We start from the raw sequence: 18586 nt of genomic DNA on the forward strand, positions 1-18586 counted from the left end.
GCCTCTGGAAATGCTTTCATGGGCACATTTGGTGCCCATTTCTGCATAAGCCAGTCTACACCGGTTCAGGGACCCCTTCGCCCTGCTCTGGCACGAAACTGGACAAAGGAAAGGGGAGTGACCACTCCCCTGACCTGTACCTCCCCTGGGAGGTGCCCAGAGCTCCTCCAGTGTGCTCCAGACCTCTGCCATCTTGGAAACAGAGGTGCTGCTGGCACACTGGACTACTCTGAGTGGCCAGTGCCACCAGGTGACGTCAGAGACTCCTTGTGATAGGCTCCTTCAGGTGTTGCTAGCCTATCCTCTCTCCTAAGTAGCCAAACCCTCTTTTCTGGCTATTTAGGGTCTCTGTCTCTTGGGATTCCTTAGATAACGAATGCAAGAGCTCATCCGAGTTCCTCTGCATCTCTCTCTTCACCTTCTGCCAAGGAATCGACTGCTGACCGCGCTGGAAGCCTGCAAACCTGCAACATAGTAGCAAAGACGACTACTGCAACTCTGTAACGCTGATCCTGCTGCCTTCTCGACTGTTTTCCTGGTGGTGCATGCTGTGGGGGTAGTCTGCCTCCTCTCTGCACTAGAAGCTCCGAAGAAATCTCCTGTGGGTCGACGGAATCTTCCCCCTGCAACCGCAGGCACCAAAAAGCTGCATTACCGGTCCCTTGGGTCTCCTCTCAGCACGACGAGCGAGGTCCCTCGAATCCAGCAACTCTGTCCAAGTGACTCCCACAGTCCAGTGACTCTTCAGTCCAAGTTTGGTGGAGTTAAGTCCTTGCCTCACCTCGCTGGGCTGCATTGCTGGGAACCGCGACTTTTGCAGCTACTCCGGCCCCTGTGCACTTCCGGCGGAAATCCTTTGTGCACAGCCAAGCCTGTGTCCACGGCACTCTGACCTGCATTGCACGACTTTCTAAGTTGGTCTCCGGCGACGTGGGACTCCTTTGTGTAACTTCGGGTGAGCACCGTTTCACGCATCCTCGTAGTGCCTGTTTCTGGCACTTCTTCGGGTGCTACCTGCTGCTAAGAGGGCTCCTTGTCTTGCTCGACATCCCCTCTACCTCCTGGTCCCTCCTGGGCCGCAGCAGCGTCCAAAAACGCTAACCGCACGATTTTCAGCTAGCAAGGCTTGTTGGCGTTCTTTCGGCGGGAAAACACTTCTGCACAACTCTGCAAGGCGAGAGGGATCTGTCCTCCAAAGGGAAAGTCTCTAGCCCTTTGCGTTCCTGCAGAAACTGCAGCTTCTTCAGTCCAGTCGAAGCTTCTTTGCACCCGCAGCTGGCATTTCCTGGGCATCTGCCCATCTCCGACTTGCTTGTGACTTTTGGACTTGGTCCCCTTGTTCCACAGGTACCCCAGATTGGAAATCCAGCATTGTTGCATTGTTGGTTTGTGTCTTCCCTGCATTATTCCTCTAACACGACTTCTTTGTCTTTAGGGGAACTTTAGTGCACTTTGCACTCACTTTTCAGGGTCTTGGGGTGGGCTATTTTTCTAACCCTCACTATTTTCTAATAGTCCCAGCGACCCTCTACAAGGTCACATAGGTTTGGGGTCCATTCGTGGTTCGCATTCCACTTCTGGAGTATATGGTTTGTGTTGCCCCTATCCCTATGTGTCTCCATTGCATCCTATTGTAACTATACATTGTTTGCACTGTTTTCTAAGACTATACTGCATATTTCTGGTATTGTGTATATATATCTTGTGTATATTTCCTATCCTGTCACTGAGGGTACACTCTGAGATACTTTGGCATATTGTCATAAAAATAAAGTACCTTTATTTTTAGTATAACTGTGTATTGTGTTTTCTTATGACATTGTGCATATGACACTAGGTGGTTCTGTAGTAGCTTCACACGTCTCCTAGTTCAGCCTAAGCTGCTCTGCTAAGCTACCATTATCTATCAGCCTAAGCTGCTAGACACCCTATACACTAATAAGGGATAACTGGGCCTGGTGCAAGGTGCGAGTACCCCTAGGTACTCACTACAAGCCAGTCCAGCCTCCTACATTGGTTGTGCAGCGGTGGGATAAGTGCTTTGAGACTACTTACCACACTTGTCATTGTACTTTTCATAAGAGAAAAATATACAAAACAAGTTCAGTGTTTATACACATTGCCAAACAGTTTTGCATTTCCTCTTTTCACTCTTTTCTAAGTGCTGAAAAGTACTTCTAACTTTCTAAAAAGTTCTAAAAAGTTAAAAAAGTTTTTTTTCTCTGTCTTTCTAAAAGCTCTGACAAACTTTTTTCTCTTTTTCTATCACTTTAACTCTCTCTAAAAATGTCTGTCACAGGCCAAAATGTTGATCTGTCCAAACTTGCATATGATCACCTTAGCTGGAAAGGAGCAAGGAGTCTCTGCATAGAGAGAGGTTTGAGTGTAGGGAAGAATCCTTCCTTGGAATTGTTACTTAACATGCTTAGAGAACAAGATAAGGCAAGAAGTGCCCCATCTGTTGAAAAAGTAGCTAATGGTTCCCAATCTGATCCAGGGACTCCCCCAGGAAAAGATTCAGGAAAGAAACTTCCTAGCCTGCCCATTACTAGACAGTCTAGCATAGTTGGTAATGATGATGGGTCACACCATACAAATAGTGTTGTCTCACATCATAGCAAAAGCATTTACTCACACCACAGTGGTACTGATGTTTCTGTTAGCCAAGCTGTTAGGGTGTCCTCTGTAAGGGACAGGTCTCCTTCTGTCCATTCTCACCATACTTCTGTTTCAAGGCATGTCCCTCCCACCCACCCTGATGACCGATTGTTAGAAAGGGAGCTCAATAGATTGAGAGTGGAACAAACCAGACTGAAGCTCAAGAAGCAACAGCTGGATTTGGATAGACAGACTTTAGAAGTAGAGAAGGAGAGACAGAAACTGGGTTTAGAAACCCATGGTGGCAGCAGCAGTATTCCCCATAGTCATCCTGCAAAAGAGCATGATTCCAGGAATCTGCATAAGATAGTTCCCCCTTATAAGGAGGGGGATGACATTAACAAGTGGTTTGCTGCACTTGAGAGGGCCTGTGCTGTACAGGATGTCCCTCAAAGGCAGTGGGCTGCTATCCTATGGCTATCATTTAGTGGAAAAGGTAGGGATAGGCTCCTTACTGTAAAAGAAAATGAAGCTAATGATTACAAAGTTCTTAAGAATGCACTCCTGGATGGTTATGGCTTAACCACTGAACAATACAGGATAAAGTTCAGAGAGACCAAAAAGGAGTCTTTACAAGACTGGGTTGATTTCATTGACCATTCAGTGAAGGCCTTGGAGGGGTGGTTACATGGCAGTAAAGTTACTGATTATGACAGCCTGTACAACTTGATCCTGAGAGAGCATATTCTTAATAATTGTGTGTCTGATTTGTTGCACCAGTACTTGGTGGACTCTGATCTGACCTCTCCCCATGAATTGGGAAAGAAGGCAGACAAATGGGTCAGAACAAGGGTGAACAGAAAAGTTCATACAGGGGGTGACAAAGAGAACACTAAGAAGAAAGATGGTGAAAAATCTCAAGATAAGCATGGGGATAAGGGTAAAACCAAAGATCCCACTTCAAATCTTAAACACTCTTCAGAGGGTGGGGATAAAACTAATTCTTCCTCTTCTTCTCAACCTGCACAAAAAGCCTTGGTGCTTTGTGTGTAAAAACAGAGGCCATAGGCCAGGGGATAAGTCCTGTCCAGGTAAACCCCCTGAGCCTACCACCACTAATACATCAAGCTATAGTGCCCCTAGCAGTAGTGGTACTAGTGGTGGGACAGCTGGCAACAGTCAAGTTAAGGGTGTAGTTGGGTTCACGTATGGGTCCATAGTAGAAACTGGGGTAGTCACTCCCAAGACAGTTTGTCACACCTAGTGGCATTGGCCTTGCCACACTGGCTGCTTGTCCCCTTACAATGGATAAGTACAGGCAGACAGTTTCAATAAATGGTGTTGAGGCCTTGGCCTACAGGGACACAGGTGCCAGTATCACTTTGGTGACTGAAAACCTAGTAGCTCCTGAACAACACATCATTGGACAACAGTATAAAATTATTGATGTCCATAACTCCACTAAGTTTCTTCCCTTAGCTATAATTCAGTTTAGTTGGGGTGGAGTTACTGGCCCTAAGCAGGTGGTGGTATCACCTAGCTTACCTGTAGACTGTCTCTTAGGTAATGACCTAGAGGCCTCAGGTTGGGCTGATGTAGAGTTTTATGCCCATGCAGCCATGCTGGGCATCCCAGAGGAATTGTTCTCATTTCTACTGAAATGAAAAAGCAAAGGAGAGAAGGCCTGAAAACTCAGGATCCCTCTCCATCAACAGGTAAAAAGGGTATCACAGTATCCCCTAACCACCCTACCATTCAGGATACCATTCCTGTGGTGGGAGAAACCCCTCCTGGGGTGGCACCTGTTCCAAGGGAATCATCAGCTGGCAAAGCTGTACTCCCTGAGGTAGAAGTACCTCTCTGTGGGATAACTAACATTGGTGACAAAAAGAGCACCATTTTAGTTAAAATGGATCATCCCTCCAACCCTCCCAGAGAAACTTTAGTGCAGAAACCCTGCACTGCCTCACAACACTTAGGACAGCATCCCTGCCCTAGTGTGGAGCTCATAGGACAGCATCCCTGCCCTGCTCCAACTCAAGAGAAAGAGCATCCCTGTTCTCTCTTCCAGCCATATGGACAAAGTTTTTGCCCAGCTATGGCTTTTCTGAGACAGCATCCCTGTCTGGCATTTCCATCACTACAAATAGGTTCAGTGAACAATTCCCACTGCTCTAAACTAAAACTTATTGATAGAAACTCTGAATATACATCTTCACATTGTTGCTTAGCTAAAAAACTTCAAACAGGGTGGTTTACATCCCCACAGGGAAGTAACCATATAGTGGATGATAAAGGGAGTAACCAGTCTATTGCAGAGCTACTCTCTACTTATCACCACTTAGACAATAAAGTCTCAACTGGCCAAGTTTAGCCTTATTGTCCTTTGTTTGGGGGGGGGGGGTGAGAAAGTAGCCTCTTTCTAGCCTTGTTACCCCCACTTTGGGCCTATTTGTGAGTGTATGTCAGGGTGTTTTCACTGTCTCACTGGTATCCTGCTTGCCAGGGCCCAGTGCTCATAGTGAAAACCCTATGTTTTCAGTATGTTTGTTATGTGTCACTGGGACCCTGCTAGTCAGGACCCCAGTGCTCATAAGTTTGTGACCTATAGGTATGTGTTCCCTGTGTGATGCCTGTCTCACTGAGGCTCTGCTAACCAGAACCTCAGTGGTTATGCTCTCTCATTACTTTCAAATTGTCACTAACAGGCTAGTGACCAATTTTACCAATTTACATTGGCTTACTGGAACACCCTTATAATTCCCTAGTACATGGTACTGAGGTACCGAGGGTATTGGGGTTCCAGGAGATCCCTATGGGCTGCAGCATTTCTTTTCCCACCCATAGGGAGCTCTGACAAATCTTACACAGGCCTGCCACTGCAGCCTGAGTGAAATAACGTCCACGTTATTTCACAGCCATTTTACACTGCACTAATAACTTATAAGTCACCGATATGTCTAACCTTTACCTGGTAAAGGTTAGGTGCAAAGTTACTTAGTGTGAGGGCACCCTGGCACTAGCCAAGGTGCCCCCACATTGTTCAGGGCCAATTTCCCGGACTTTGTGAGTGCGGGGACACCATTACACGCGTGCACTACATATAGGTCACTACCTATATGTAGCTTCACAATGGTAACTCCGAATATGGCCATGTAACATGTCTATGATCATGGAATTGCCCCCTCTATACCATCCTGGCATAGTTGGCACAATCCCATGATCCCATGATCCCAGTGGTCTGTAGCACAGACCCTGGTACTGCCAAACTGCCTTTCCCGGGGTTTCACTGCAGCTGCTGCTGCTGCCAACCCCTCAGACAGGCATCTGCCCTCCTGGGGTCCAGCCAGGCCTGGCCCAGGATGGCAGAACAAAGGACTTCCTCTGAGAGAGGGTGTTACACCCTCTCCCTTTGGAAAATGGTGTGAAGGCAGGGGAGGAGTAGCCTCCCCCAGCCTCTGGAAATGCTTTCATGGGCACATTTGGTGCCCATTTCTGCATAAGCCAGTCTACACCGGTTCAGGGACCCCTTAGCCCTGCTCTGGCGCGAAACTGGACAAAGGAAAGGGGAGTGACCACTCCCCTGACCTGTACCTCCCCTGGGAGGTGCCCAGAGCTCCTCCAGTGTGCTCCAGACCTCTGCCATCTTGGAAACAGAGGTGCTGCTGGCACACTGGACTGCTCTGAGTGGCCAGTGCCACCAGGTGACGTCAGAGACTCCTTGTGATAGGCTCCTTCAGGTGTTGCTAGCCTATCCTCTCTCCTAAGTAGCCAAACCCTCTTTTCTGGCTATTTAGGGTCTCTGTCTCTTGGGATTCCTTAGATAACGAATGCAAGAGCTCATCCGAGTTCCTCTGCATCTCTCTCTTCACCTTCTGCCAAGGAATCGACTGCTGACCGCGCTGGAAGCCTGCAAACCTGCAACATAGTAGCAAAGACGACTACTGCAACTCTGTAACGCTGATCCTGCTGCCTTCTCGACTGTTTTCCTGGTGGTGCATGCTGTGGGGGTAGTCTGCCTCCTCTCTGCACTAGAAGCTCCGAAGAAATCTCCCGTGGGTCGACGGAATCTTCCCCCTGCAACCGCAGGCACCAAAAAGCTGCATTACCGGTCCCTTGGGTCTCCTCTCAGCACAACGAGCGAGGTCCCTCGAATCCAGCAACTCTGTCCAAGTGACTCCCACAGTCCAGTGACTCTTCAGTCCAAGTTTGGTGGAGGTAAGTCCTTGCCTCACCTCACTGGGCTGCATTGCTGGGAACCGCGACTTTTGCAGCTACTCCGGCCCCTGTGCACTTCCGGCGGAAATCCTTTGTGCACAGCCAAGCCTGGGTCCACGGCACTCTGACCTGCATTGCACGACTTTCTAAGTTGGTCTCCGGTGACGTGGGACTCCTTTGTGTAACTTCGGGTGAGCACCGTTTCACACATCCTTGTAGTGCCTGTTTCTGGCACTTCTCCGGGTGCTACCTGCTGCTAAGAGGGCTCCTTGTCTTGCTCGACGTCCCCTCTACCTCCTGGTCCAATTTGCGATCTCCTGGTCCCTCCTGGGCCGCAGCAGCGTCCAAAAACGCTAACCGCACGATTTGCAGCTAGCAAGGCTTGTTGGCATTCTTTCGGCGGGAAAGCACTTCTGCACGACTCTACAAGGGGAGTGGGATCCGTCCTCCAAAGGAGAAGTCTCTAGCCCTTTGCGTTCCTGCAGAAACCGCAGCTTCTTTAGTCCAGTCGAAGCTTCTTTGCACCCGCAGCTGGCATTTCCTGGGCATCTGCCCATCTCCGACTTGCTTGTGACTTTTGGACTTGGTCCCCTTGTTCCACAGGTACCCCAGATTGGAAATCCAGCATTGTTGCATTGTTGGTTTGTGTCTTTCCTGCATTATTCCTCTAACACGACTTCTTTGTCTTTAGGGGAACTTTAGTGCACTTTGCACTCACTTTTCAGGGTCTTGGGGTGGGCTATTTTTCTAACCCTCACTATTTTCTAATAGTCCCAGCGACCCTCTACAAGGTCACATAGGTTTGGGGTCCATTCGTGGTTCGCATTCCACTTCTGGAGTATATGGTTTGTGTTGCCCCTATCCCTATGTGTCTCCATTGCATCCTATTGTAACTATACATTGTTTGCACTGTTTTCTAAGACTATACTGCATATTTCTGGTATTGTGTATATATATCTTGTGTATATTTCCTATCCTCTCACTGAGGGTACACTCTAAGATACTTTGGCATATTGTCATAAAAATAAAGTACCTTTATTTTTAGTATAACTGTGTATTGTGTTTTCTTATGACATTGTGCATATGACACTAGGTGGTTCTGTAGTAGCTTCACACGTCTCCTAGTTCAGCCTAAGCTGCTCTGCTAAGCTACCATTATCTATCAGCCTAAGCTGCTAGACACCCTATACACTAATAAGGGATAACTGGGCCTTGTGCAAGGTGCAAGTACCCCTAGGTACTCACTACAAGCCAGTCCAGCCTCCTACAGTAGGTAGGAGCAGGACATTGACCAGGAGGAGGAAATGCAAAGTCCTACTGACTCTAGCCTGGCCAAATGGCCATATTATGCCATTGGCCAACTTAGGATCCATGTGAAACTGCCATGCAAACCATAACATGCACACCAAAAGTAGTGCTCATGACCTAATTCTTAATGTGACATGCAATTTAGCAATTTTAAATGATCTTACAGATAAGAATACATAGCACACTATGAGACTGAATTTCACTTGGTGGGGGAGGTGGCAACTCAGCAGTGACTTCCCTTCATAACAGGTATCACTGGAATGGGCCCTCCAGCAAGAGTGTTGATGTGTGCCCAGGCATTGCACTTACAGCAACTGGGTCGATTTGTCAGCAGTGAAGAGTCTTCGGAAGTTGCAGCCTTTCAGGCTGATTGGGCTCCGCTTGACATGGTTCTGCTTCACCAGCAGTGACAGGACCAGGTCTTAACTACTGCTTGCTTGATGAAATGGTGGTGCCTGTAATTGCTTCTCATGTGCAAAGCAGCTCTGCACGATTGGGTGCTTTAAGCACAGTGGAATTGAAACTATTGTGGTGACCATACAATTTGTGCTACACCATCAGGAATGGACACAGTAGGTGAATTTGACAGTCGTTGAGTCCTGATGATGTTTGCATAGAACAAAATTCGTTGGCTACAGACTACAAATGTGATGGCCGACTTTTGATTGCGTTCAAGACTTCTGTCTTGGAAATTGTTCTGGCAATAAAATAAGTTTAAAAAAATCGTGAACTGAAAGAGAATTGCTTTGGGAAAGAGTGGATCTAATAATGGCCTTCATTTTCTAGAGCTGTACTATTTGGACATTTAAATCTTGTGAGTGTTGGATCCCAATCTGGTTAATATTATTGGAAAGCAGTTTCCAATTGGGAGGGTGAATTAGCTGACCTTCTGGATCCATATGCACTAGATATTTTAAAATACAGCGTTGATTTGTAATAGGAGTGGTTACAACATTGCCTTGTCCTGTCTTTTGTAAATTGTTCAAAGGTTTAAACATTTCTGAATAAATATGCAGAACAGTGAAATAGCCATGGAGCACTGCCAATTAACACCACCCTTTCTGCTTCAGTATATTAATGGTTTAGGAACCCATTTTACGATGTGTATTTATGCTTGTAATGTCTGAAACGTTTTTGTGTACCCTATAGGGCTCTAGTTAACCAAAACAATACAAATTGAGAAATGAAGTGACAGTCTGAACCTGCAAAGAATAGTTTTTCTTTCACCAACCATTACAGGGCATGGGGCTGTATCCCTGCATCTGAAAAATATTCAAACAGTAGGGGACTGTCCCCTCAACCCTCATTCTGGATCTAAATCATTTTTAAGATGGGTTTTATTGTTGGGTTCACAAAATTGGAACCCCTGAATTGTCCTTGAACTCAGATTTCAGAACCGTTTGAGAACACAAATTAAAAAAAGAAATAAAAGTGATTGGGGAGGGAACAATTCCTCATTGTCCACTTCACATCCTTGGACCCAAAATTGAGTCTGCGACTCAAAGGCTCCGAGTCGTTGACCACATGAGAACATTTTCTGTTCAACCAACCCATTACAGGATGCAAAGCTCTGTCCCTGTTTCGAGAAAAAAAACAGTAAAAAGTCAGAAAGGGGGTAGGGAGAGTATCCCCTGACCTGGTTCAATGTGGTGGATCTCAACGGGACCTCCCCAGAATTTAAAATTCGAATTTTGTTATGGCAAGTTCTGAAACTCCACAACCATGTTTGCAAGCCTAGAACCCTTAAGGGTCCGAGAACCCTCCACCTTATAATAAAATTGGAATAAACACATTTTTAAAGGGACTGGGATCGATATTTAGGTAGGGCTGCGAACTGTGCCTGGTAGACGGCCGGGCCCTTTAGACAAACCCTGCTGTGCACAGCTGAAGGACATTCGAAGGGCTGACAAGTATACAGTAGGTGAATGCAGTATATCATTAAAAAAAACATCCATTCTCTTTAAACTTCACTGTTATATCTTGCCACCTTATTTGCTCACTAAGCAACTTTGCTGATGACGTGTAATAGAAAAGACCAGGAGCGGCTTGTGATGCAAAGGAGGGGCGGCGCACGCACGGGTGGGGGGATTAATAAAAATAAAAAAAACTCACCTGAATCGTCACAGCCGCCGTTAACACAATGCTCCTCTCCCCTCCAGACAGGCTGCAGGCACAGGCTCCCTATCCTGCCCTGCAGCCAATCCTGACGCTGCATAGAGCAGCGTCAGGATTGGCTGGGAGCACCCAGCCAATGCGGTCCCAGGCAGACTGGGAGCTTGTGCCTGCTCTCTCCAGCCCAGAGAGCACACTGAGCATGTGTGTTTGGCTGGCCTGAGATGGCCAGCCAAACATACATGCACAGTGAGGGGGAGTGCTGTGCCATACCCCTCAGTGCTCGTCACAGTCTGTGGCCCCACCCCTTTTACCAAAAAACAATAATAAACGTAGTTTAATATCGTTTTTTTGGTAAAAGGTGTGCAGCTGCCTCCGGGGGGCTACTCCTCCGTCCTAGTGGAGGACCTGTGCCTGGAAAAGCCTATTACCAAAAGCAAACTATGGGAGTCAGTATGAGCTGTGGTATGAGTTGTGTGTTTCATGCCCTAATCGGTGAATTTCAGGCTGGTCACAGGTTTATGCTCGCTGAATCAAAACTAAATTTTCACAGTGTTTTTCAATTAAATATATGTGAAAGAGACCGAAAATCCATGTACTCAACCTTCCTCATGGATAACTAATCCCTAATGATCACGACAGTCTAAGGTTGGTAATACATTTGTTATCTAGTCTCTCTACAACAGTATGGCCCAGGGGAAGACTTTGTTACCATGACAGCCATGGACCAAGACAAACTTGCTCGCCCATATGAATGGGACAAGATCAGTAATCCATGTAAAACTGGTGATGAAATATCAAATTATTCAGCCACAAGTGCTATGTTTTCTCTACAATTAGAAGTCAGTAACCAAAAGGGTATATAAGGATGTTCGTAACATGCAGGTGTTAACATTTGCAAAAAAGTATGATCATTAGACCATGTACCTATATAATAGACTAGAAAATATATTGAAAATGTTTCTTAATGGCACAAACATGATGCGGGTATTGAACCAGTGCATGAAAAGAAGAATATGACCCAGAGAAGGAAGAAAGGAAAGCGCTACCAATCCTAAGGTACATAGCAGACCACTGATCAAATTGCCACTACGTTTGACTGCTGGAAAGTAAGGGCTTTCATCAACATTGCTATTCTGTACAAAGTATTGGGACTAGGGGTCAAGCTTATTAAACGTCTTCTGAAAAGGATACAGCTATGGAACTCATGCTATTCATTTCAGGCTACCAAGTAGACAAATGCTGTAGTGTTGAAAAAATCTAAATAATTGTGCAGTCTTGTTTTTAATATCTTTCTGCTTCTGTAGAATGAGACTTTAGGATCCAGTCTCTGCATATAGTATTGAACCTTTAATATCTCTAATATTTCGGACTTTTTATTGTGTACCCTACGTGGTTTTGAATATTCAAAACACTAATGTTTTTTGAGGCGAAGTGCGTGACCTGGAGCACTGCTTTGTCACCCTCTGACATGTCCAGATCATATGAATTGCTATATACTTCCCAACCACATCTCAGGAGGAAGGAAGCCTTAGGGCCTGATTTAGATTTCGGCTGACAGATTACTCTTTCACACAGTGATGGATATCCCGTTTGCTGAAATATAAATCCCATAGGAAATAATGGGATTTATATTTCGGTGGATGGGATATCTGTCACCTCTGTCACAGAGCAACCTGTCTGATCAAATCAAAATCAGGCGCTTAGTAGCAGAACTATAGAAACTGTGGTCGTATATGTCTCCTATTCAATATGGTAAAGGCAATGAGCTTGAAACAAAACAAAAACAACAAGTGATGGACAGAATGCTGAACATTGTCAAACATTCACCCCCAGTACAGTGATCTGGGCCTATATCCATTGTTTTTTTGCTGCCCATGCCATTCCAGTTTGGACCCAGCCATATACAAATCAGTCTTGACCCTGTTCCCCATGGGAACAGTCCAGCCTGAACTGGGGTGGCATGGTGAGCAAAAGAACGATGGATTAATCCCAGATCTGTGGCTGGGGGTGAGTGTTTGACAATGTTCAGCATTCCGTCCATCACTTATTGTTTTAGCTTGAAACAGACATTGGTTGAGAACTTCTTGACATGAAGAAAAATCCTCTTCCATTACTGATCTGTCAGTATTTCAGGTCCAAATATATCTCGGAGAGGCATAAGTATATTGGCAAATAGTAGCACAATGCCACTGTAAATAATGACTGGAGGCAGACAATATAGTTTACTTCAGCTACCTTTAACATACACAAATAACAGCTCACTAGCCAAGTGCTCAAACAAGTACAATTATTCTTTTATATTTTTGAGGAAAGATGCCAGAAAACATAAGGACATACAGCATCAAAGAAAGACCATACTACTGGGTACAGCAATCTTCCTGTCTGTCTCTGGGCCTCGAGTAGGTTTTGACACTACTAGCATTTGGAAAACTAAGGGCCTGATTTAGATGTCAGAGATGGAATACCACATCACAAACGTGACGGACATGCCGTCTGCAGCATTATGGTCTCCATAGAACATAATGGGATTGTAATACAATGGACGAGATATCCGTCGAGTTTGTGACAAAGTATTCCCTGCCAAGATCTAAATCAGGCCCTAAATGCCTCCTGATGTAACTTTGATTTCCTCGAGGTATCCTGTAACTTTTTCAACTATTGGTAAGAATTCCTTCCTGTGAGTAGATTGTTTCATGGTTCAAAAGTATACGGTTAACTTGTCAATTATCTTTGGTGATTGATTCATCATTGAACCATTGTTTCGTTCCTAATTGACCTTTTTGAAGTGGTACTCCCTCATAACGGTCATGAGCTGTGTATGATGTGTGTTACACTGCCATGGGTGTTTCAAGGCATAGCACTCATTGGGGTAGCCTCATGCAGTAGGGTATGGACTAGTAAAAGAGATAAAATAATGTTGGATTACTTACAGGAAATACTCGATAACCTAAACCTTGGTTTCCTCCCTCCCTGAACTTTGCTTTCTGCTTACACCAGTTGTGGAAGTGCTTAGGGCTGTATTATGCAAAGTTCCTTGGGGCACAATGAGTGTTCGCTCCCCTTTTGCGCACCTCCGTGGCACTTTGACATAACAGAAGGAGCCACAGATGGTTGTGCAGCCCCTCCAGTAATACAGTTAGAGCTCGCACACATATTGCACCAGAGGTATCCTCAGACGGAGTTCCCTCTTTTGCATGGGGTGCGTGCCCCAGGCAAATGAGGGAATCTCTTTGCCTCTGCGCCCGCACTATATTATGGACACAGGTGTGTGATGCTATTAATTGTGTTTGACCAATGACTTTGTGTTTCACCACTGCGCATATTAGTTGCTCAATGTTCACCAGTAGCACATTACATGTTGTGTTCAGTTTAGATGCCTATTGGCTTTAACATGGAGTTAGCCATTACATTCTGTATTCAGTTTAGCTGCCTATTGGCTTTGACATGGCATTAGACATTACATCTGCTATTTGGGTTAGCTGCCTATTGGCTTTGACATGGCTCCCCAAATGACCCTCCAGAACCTGCAGAAATTATAACAAAGGGCCCCAAAAACGTCCTGCTGACTATAAAACAGGGAAAGGAAGAGGAAGGGCACATTTCAGATGACAAATGTTATTTGCAAGAAAAGTCATACTTTTTTCTTTTGCAGATCCTACCACAACTCGCCACTGACCAGGAGTGTGCTGTGTGGTCTCCCTTTGGGTGTCTGGGGGCGGGGAAGGGACCGAACCCCAAACCTGAACCTGATCGAGTAAAGTACAAACCCCATGGATCCATTTTGCGCAAATGGCACCTTCAGTTCAAGTTCAACTTGTTTGATTACATTCTTCCACTGGAAATGAGCAACCTTAACAGTTAACTGTCTGTGTTTTTTCGTGTGGAACTCTGACTTTCGCTTACATTCCAGCAAACCTTTCAGGTGGACCGTGCACCTTTACATGAGTAGAACTCATGCTACATCAACTTGTTGTTTTAGAGACACTCAGAGTATATAAGTTTCAGTCTTTTCTGTGTAGATGTATCTGATGTGAAAGGTTATGAGATCAATATGTTAATCCACTTCCATTGCTTTACAGTGACTGCTTTTATCATTGAAATCTGATTTGCTTATTATGTTTTTTGTGTTGATGTCTTTGTTTTTTGTTTGAAATAAGAGGTATGTAAACAAAAATTCATTGGTCATAGGGTGGAATGTGATGCTATTAATTGTGTTTGACCAATGACTTTGTGTTTCACCACTGCGCATATTAGTTTCTCAATGTTCACAAGTAGCACATTACATGTTGTGTTCAGTTTAGCTGCCTATTGACTTTAACATGGAGTTAGCCATTACATTCTGTATTCAGTCTAGCAGCCTATTGGCTTTGACATGACATTAGACATTACATTTGGTATTTAGGTTAGCTGCTTATTGGCTTTAACGTGGGGTTAGACATTGCAGTTGAGACACTGCAGATGAGCTGTGTTTTTCCAAGCTGTGTTTTTCCACATGATAGACCAAGCTGTGTTTTTCACACCAGACCATAGCTGATAAGAGCACGTAGATTTTGTGTTTACCTCTCAATCCAGTCTGAGAGCGAGTGAGGCTCGAAGAATTGGCCACTCTCCAAGTTTCTTCGGTTCTCACACTGAGTTTGCTTTTAAGGATGACTCTGGACTACAGCAGAGTTAGATTGAATCTGCTTTGACTTCAGACAGGAACGGAGACGTCAGTTGCCTGTCTCCCATTTGGGTAGAAAATCTCTTTCTCGCAGTTGAACGGAGTCATCAACTTGAAGCCCCAGAAAGATGAAGCATAGGGATAGGCCCTACAGCCCTACGGTGATGCAATTTTGACTTTTATGCTTTGAAGTTATGCTATAATATAATCACATGTATTTGCTGTGTACATTGCAACTGAGAAGTACTTTGATATATTTTGCTTTCATTGCTGCGACTACTTTTGAACGTGTGCTTCCAATCTACTAATTTCGTCTCTCAAGAACCTCGTGGTGAAGTAATAATAACAATAAATGTCTTCTTTAAACTCAGAAGGGCATTCCAGAGAGGTTCTGTAAGCTTGGTCATGAGACAAGAGCAGGAAAGCAGAACAAGGTGCAAAGGTAAAGAAGCCATCTGGTGGTGCACTGAGTGCCTCACAAAATGATGGTGCACTGTCAGTGTGCCCCCTGATGGCAGCCCTCTGGAGTGGGTGAAACGGGCACTATGGACCTTCCAGACTTCCCCTTCCAGGTGGGTGCAGTCACTCACTGCACCCACCTGCAAGGGGGTCTCCCTCCCCTCTTTAAAGTGCAGGTGGGCTGCCGTCTGCACACAAACATGAGCGGCTGCTTCAAAGCCTCTCTGTATTTCACTTGAATGCTCTGCCCCCAGTGCAGCGAGAGTTAGCAGCTGCCCTGAGGACAGTGATTTCATGCTAATATGGCGCATTCTACTTGAATGTGCAGGGCACATCTTTTGAACGGTGGGCCCAGCGCAAACAAGGAAAACGTCCTATGTGTGTGTTATGGACCCAGGTGAAAGGTAAGACCAAGGGTTGTGGGACAAATGGTTTCATTAAATTGAAAGGAATAGTATGTTTGCTTTTTTCTTGAATAAGACTAATCCGCATACTGTAGAGCTTGAGAGGGGAAAAGAGAGCTCACAATAATGAAGATTATAGGCAGATTATGAGGACACCTTAGACTTTCTATTCTTTGATTACTATAGAAGAATCCATTGGATAAAGGAACTAATGGCCTGCGGTATCATTTGGCGGGTCGTAAAAAGTGGCTGCAAATTACGCTCTGATTTTTTTGCAACATGTGCAGCTTCTGGTGATGTACCTGATGTACTAATCAGGCACGTTGCAAATGTGGATTCGCAGCAGGTCGCTTATCCTCTTGACCAAAGAATATTACCTAGATGGAGGTATTCTGCGATGGCCTTGCAATCGCCTGAGAATGCTGGAATGGACACGTGCAAGCGACAGCAGGCATCAATTCTAGACCTCATATTCTTGACAGGACAATTGTTTTTTAAAGCAGTTATGTTACTGCTTTAAAATGAAAAGATTTTCCTGTACGCTATGATATCGGGGGAGCATGCTGTGTTGGCCCATGGACCATCATCTGCTCCCTCCTGAGACCAAAAACAATGTCTCTCAAAGAGAAAGCTTCCCAATTGGTACAGCTCTCTTAAGCAAATAAAAGACCATCCCAACTCTGATGTAATACTGATGGTTTGCAACTGCAATTGTGGGGCCACATTTAAAAAAAATTATGCAACCCTTGTGCAACTAGAAATCTTGCTGCGCTGTGTTGCGTGAAAGGGTTAGAGCAGAAGTGCTCCATAGTTACAAAGATAGAGCATTTCTGCTCAGTCCTAGTCCTGGCGCACTGCCTAGCGCAAACACAGACACCCTTGCATCGGAGTGCACGGGTATCAGCATTACAGGCAGGATTGTTGGTGCAGGAATGGAGACCTTCCTGCACAAACACAATCCTTAGTGGCATATTCCTCTATGTATGTGTACTGCAGAATGAATCACTAACGGAAAGAGGAATTATCAAGGAGAAATAAAGATATTTCTCCTCGTTACACTTCTTTCGGCGTAGCGCACCATTTTGGAGCAAACCCAGGTATATTAACTTTGGTAAATATGGATTTGGTTCAAAATACATGGGTGGATGCATAGAAACGCCAATGCTCACCCATGTGCAGTGCTTAATTTGTAAATTAAAACGTGCCGGTGCTCTAAGCCCTTCTCTTAAACCCCCGGCTGCTGCAATTAAATGTGGGAACACGGAATACTGAGGCAGCGTAATCCTGAAGCCATCTCAGGCCTCTTCAATCCATTTCAGGCCTCTTCAATCCATTTAAGGCCACTCCCTGCCCCTTCAGCTCACTCTTGCAGCTTTCTACTTTCTCCCATTGTGATGCTTTTTTGTTTTTCTCTTCCTCCGTCTTTCCCATATGTGTCTTTTGCTCGCAGCAAACAACAAGCACAAATTAAGCACTGCCCATGTAACTCCTACCTCGGGGCTGCGCCACAAATGTGATGCATCCAGACACAAAACCGTGGCAGATGTGGGCCTGAGCTTGCATTGCATTGATACATACGCTGCAATGGATCAGAAAAGCGCTACGCCTGTCTGAACTCGAAACGCAGCAAACTGCTTTTTCACAGTTACAGAATTTGTGTTTTTGTCATTAGCATCAGCTTTCTGGTTGCAAAAGTGTAGCAGTTCCATTTCGCTATGCAGTTCGTTCTAAATGGAAACATGCGCATTTTTACAGATGCATGAATTGCAACATGTAGCCAATAGGACGCAAGATAATTGCCACATCGAAATAAAACAAACCCACGATTTGCTGGCATTGTAACATTTGGCCGAATAAATGTTATGGTTCGACCTCCTGTGTTTGCACGTTTAGTACCTCTCTGCTCGAAATCAGCGCGCGAGATCTTAAAATATTTACCAATAGCGGTTTCAAGGCTTCAGCTTCATTATAAATATGTTACCACCCCGCTGATTGATGTGCCCAGAGCTCCGCTTGTCGGCAGTCCTTTAAGCGCTCATCCTTCATCTTGGCTCTAAAAGTGCGCCGGGCTGAGCCCTCCTGGTTGCCCATCAATTGTTACCTGCCAATACAGTTTGATGAGCTTGCTGATGCGCGGCTCGCGGCCTCCTGACAGCCAGTACATGTAGTCAGCAATCATGGCGCTCCTATTGACAAAGGCAGAAACACGGTGAATGCCAGATGCAAGAGCCAGTCTTGGAAACTCTTTGCAGAATGAAATTAGGGTAAAAGCTTTGACAACAACATCTGCACGTTACTTTTACTGTATCTTATAGGTATTATTAAGTTGGACACATACATTCTATTTAGGGCTGAAATTATTTCTTTTACGTTATATATGTAATATATCAAGTCATCGAAAAAAAAGACAAAATTTAACTCATCTATAATCTAAATATACATATGAAAATTATTATTATATAATATCAGTAGTTTTTTAATATTTTATATAAGGGAGAAGGAAAATAAAAAGAGGGCGGTAAAGGAAAATCTGAGGCCCATATTTATACTTTTTTAGCGCCGCATTTGCGCCGCTTTTTAACGCAAAAGCGGTGCAAACTTACAAAATATTTATACGTTTGTGCCGCTTTTGCATCAAAAAATGATGCAAATGCAGAGCTAAAAAAGTATAAATATGGGCCTGAGTGTCTATATATGTATCTATATTTATAAATATGAATATATATACACACACATATAGATTAAAGAGTGGCAGTCACTATGTGTAGTTACAGTTAGGTCAGAGTTTCCATAGGAAAAGCATTTTTTTGTTTTGCTAACA

The 18586-nt window shown here is 44.8% G+C and overlaps 1 protein-coding gene across 1 annotated transcript in view; it reads right to left on the bottom strand.

Moving 5' to 3' along the window:
- SPATA16 (spermatogenesis associated 16) overlaps window positions 1–18586 on the bottom strand; it is a 552592-nt gene that overhangs the window by 268091 nt on the left and 265915 nt on the right. Inside the window, exon 4 of the mRNA XM_069212614.1 lies at window positions 17867–17951. Coding sequence (XP_069068715.1) covers window positions 17867–17951 — 85 coding nt within the window. The remainder of the gene's footprint in view (window positions 1–17866; window positions 17952–18586) is intronic.

The sequence above is a fragment of the Pleurodeles waltl genome, chromosome 11 (genome assembly GCF_031143425.1).
Source record: "Pleurodeles waltl isolate 20211129_DDA chromosome 11, aPleWal1.hap1.20221129, whole genome shotgun sequence".
In the NCBI taxonomy this organism is placed as follows: Eukaryota; Metazoa; Chordata; class Amphibia; order Caudata; family Salamandridae; genus Pleurodeles; species Pleurodeles waltl.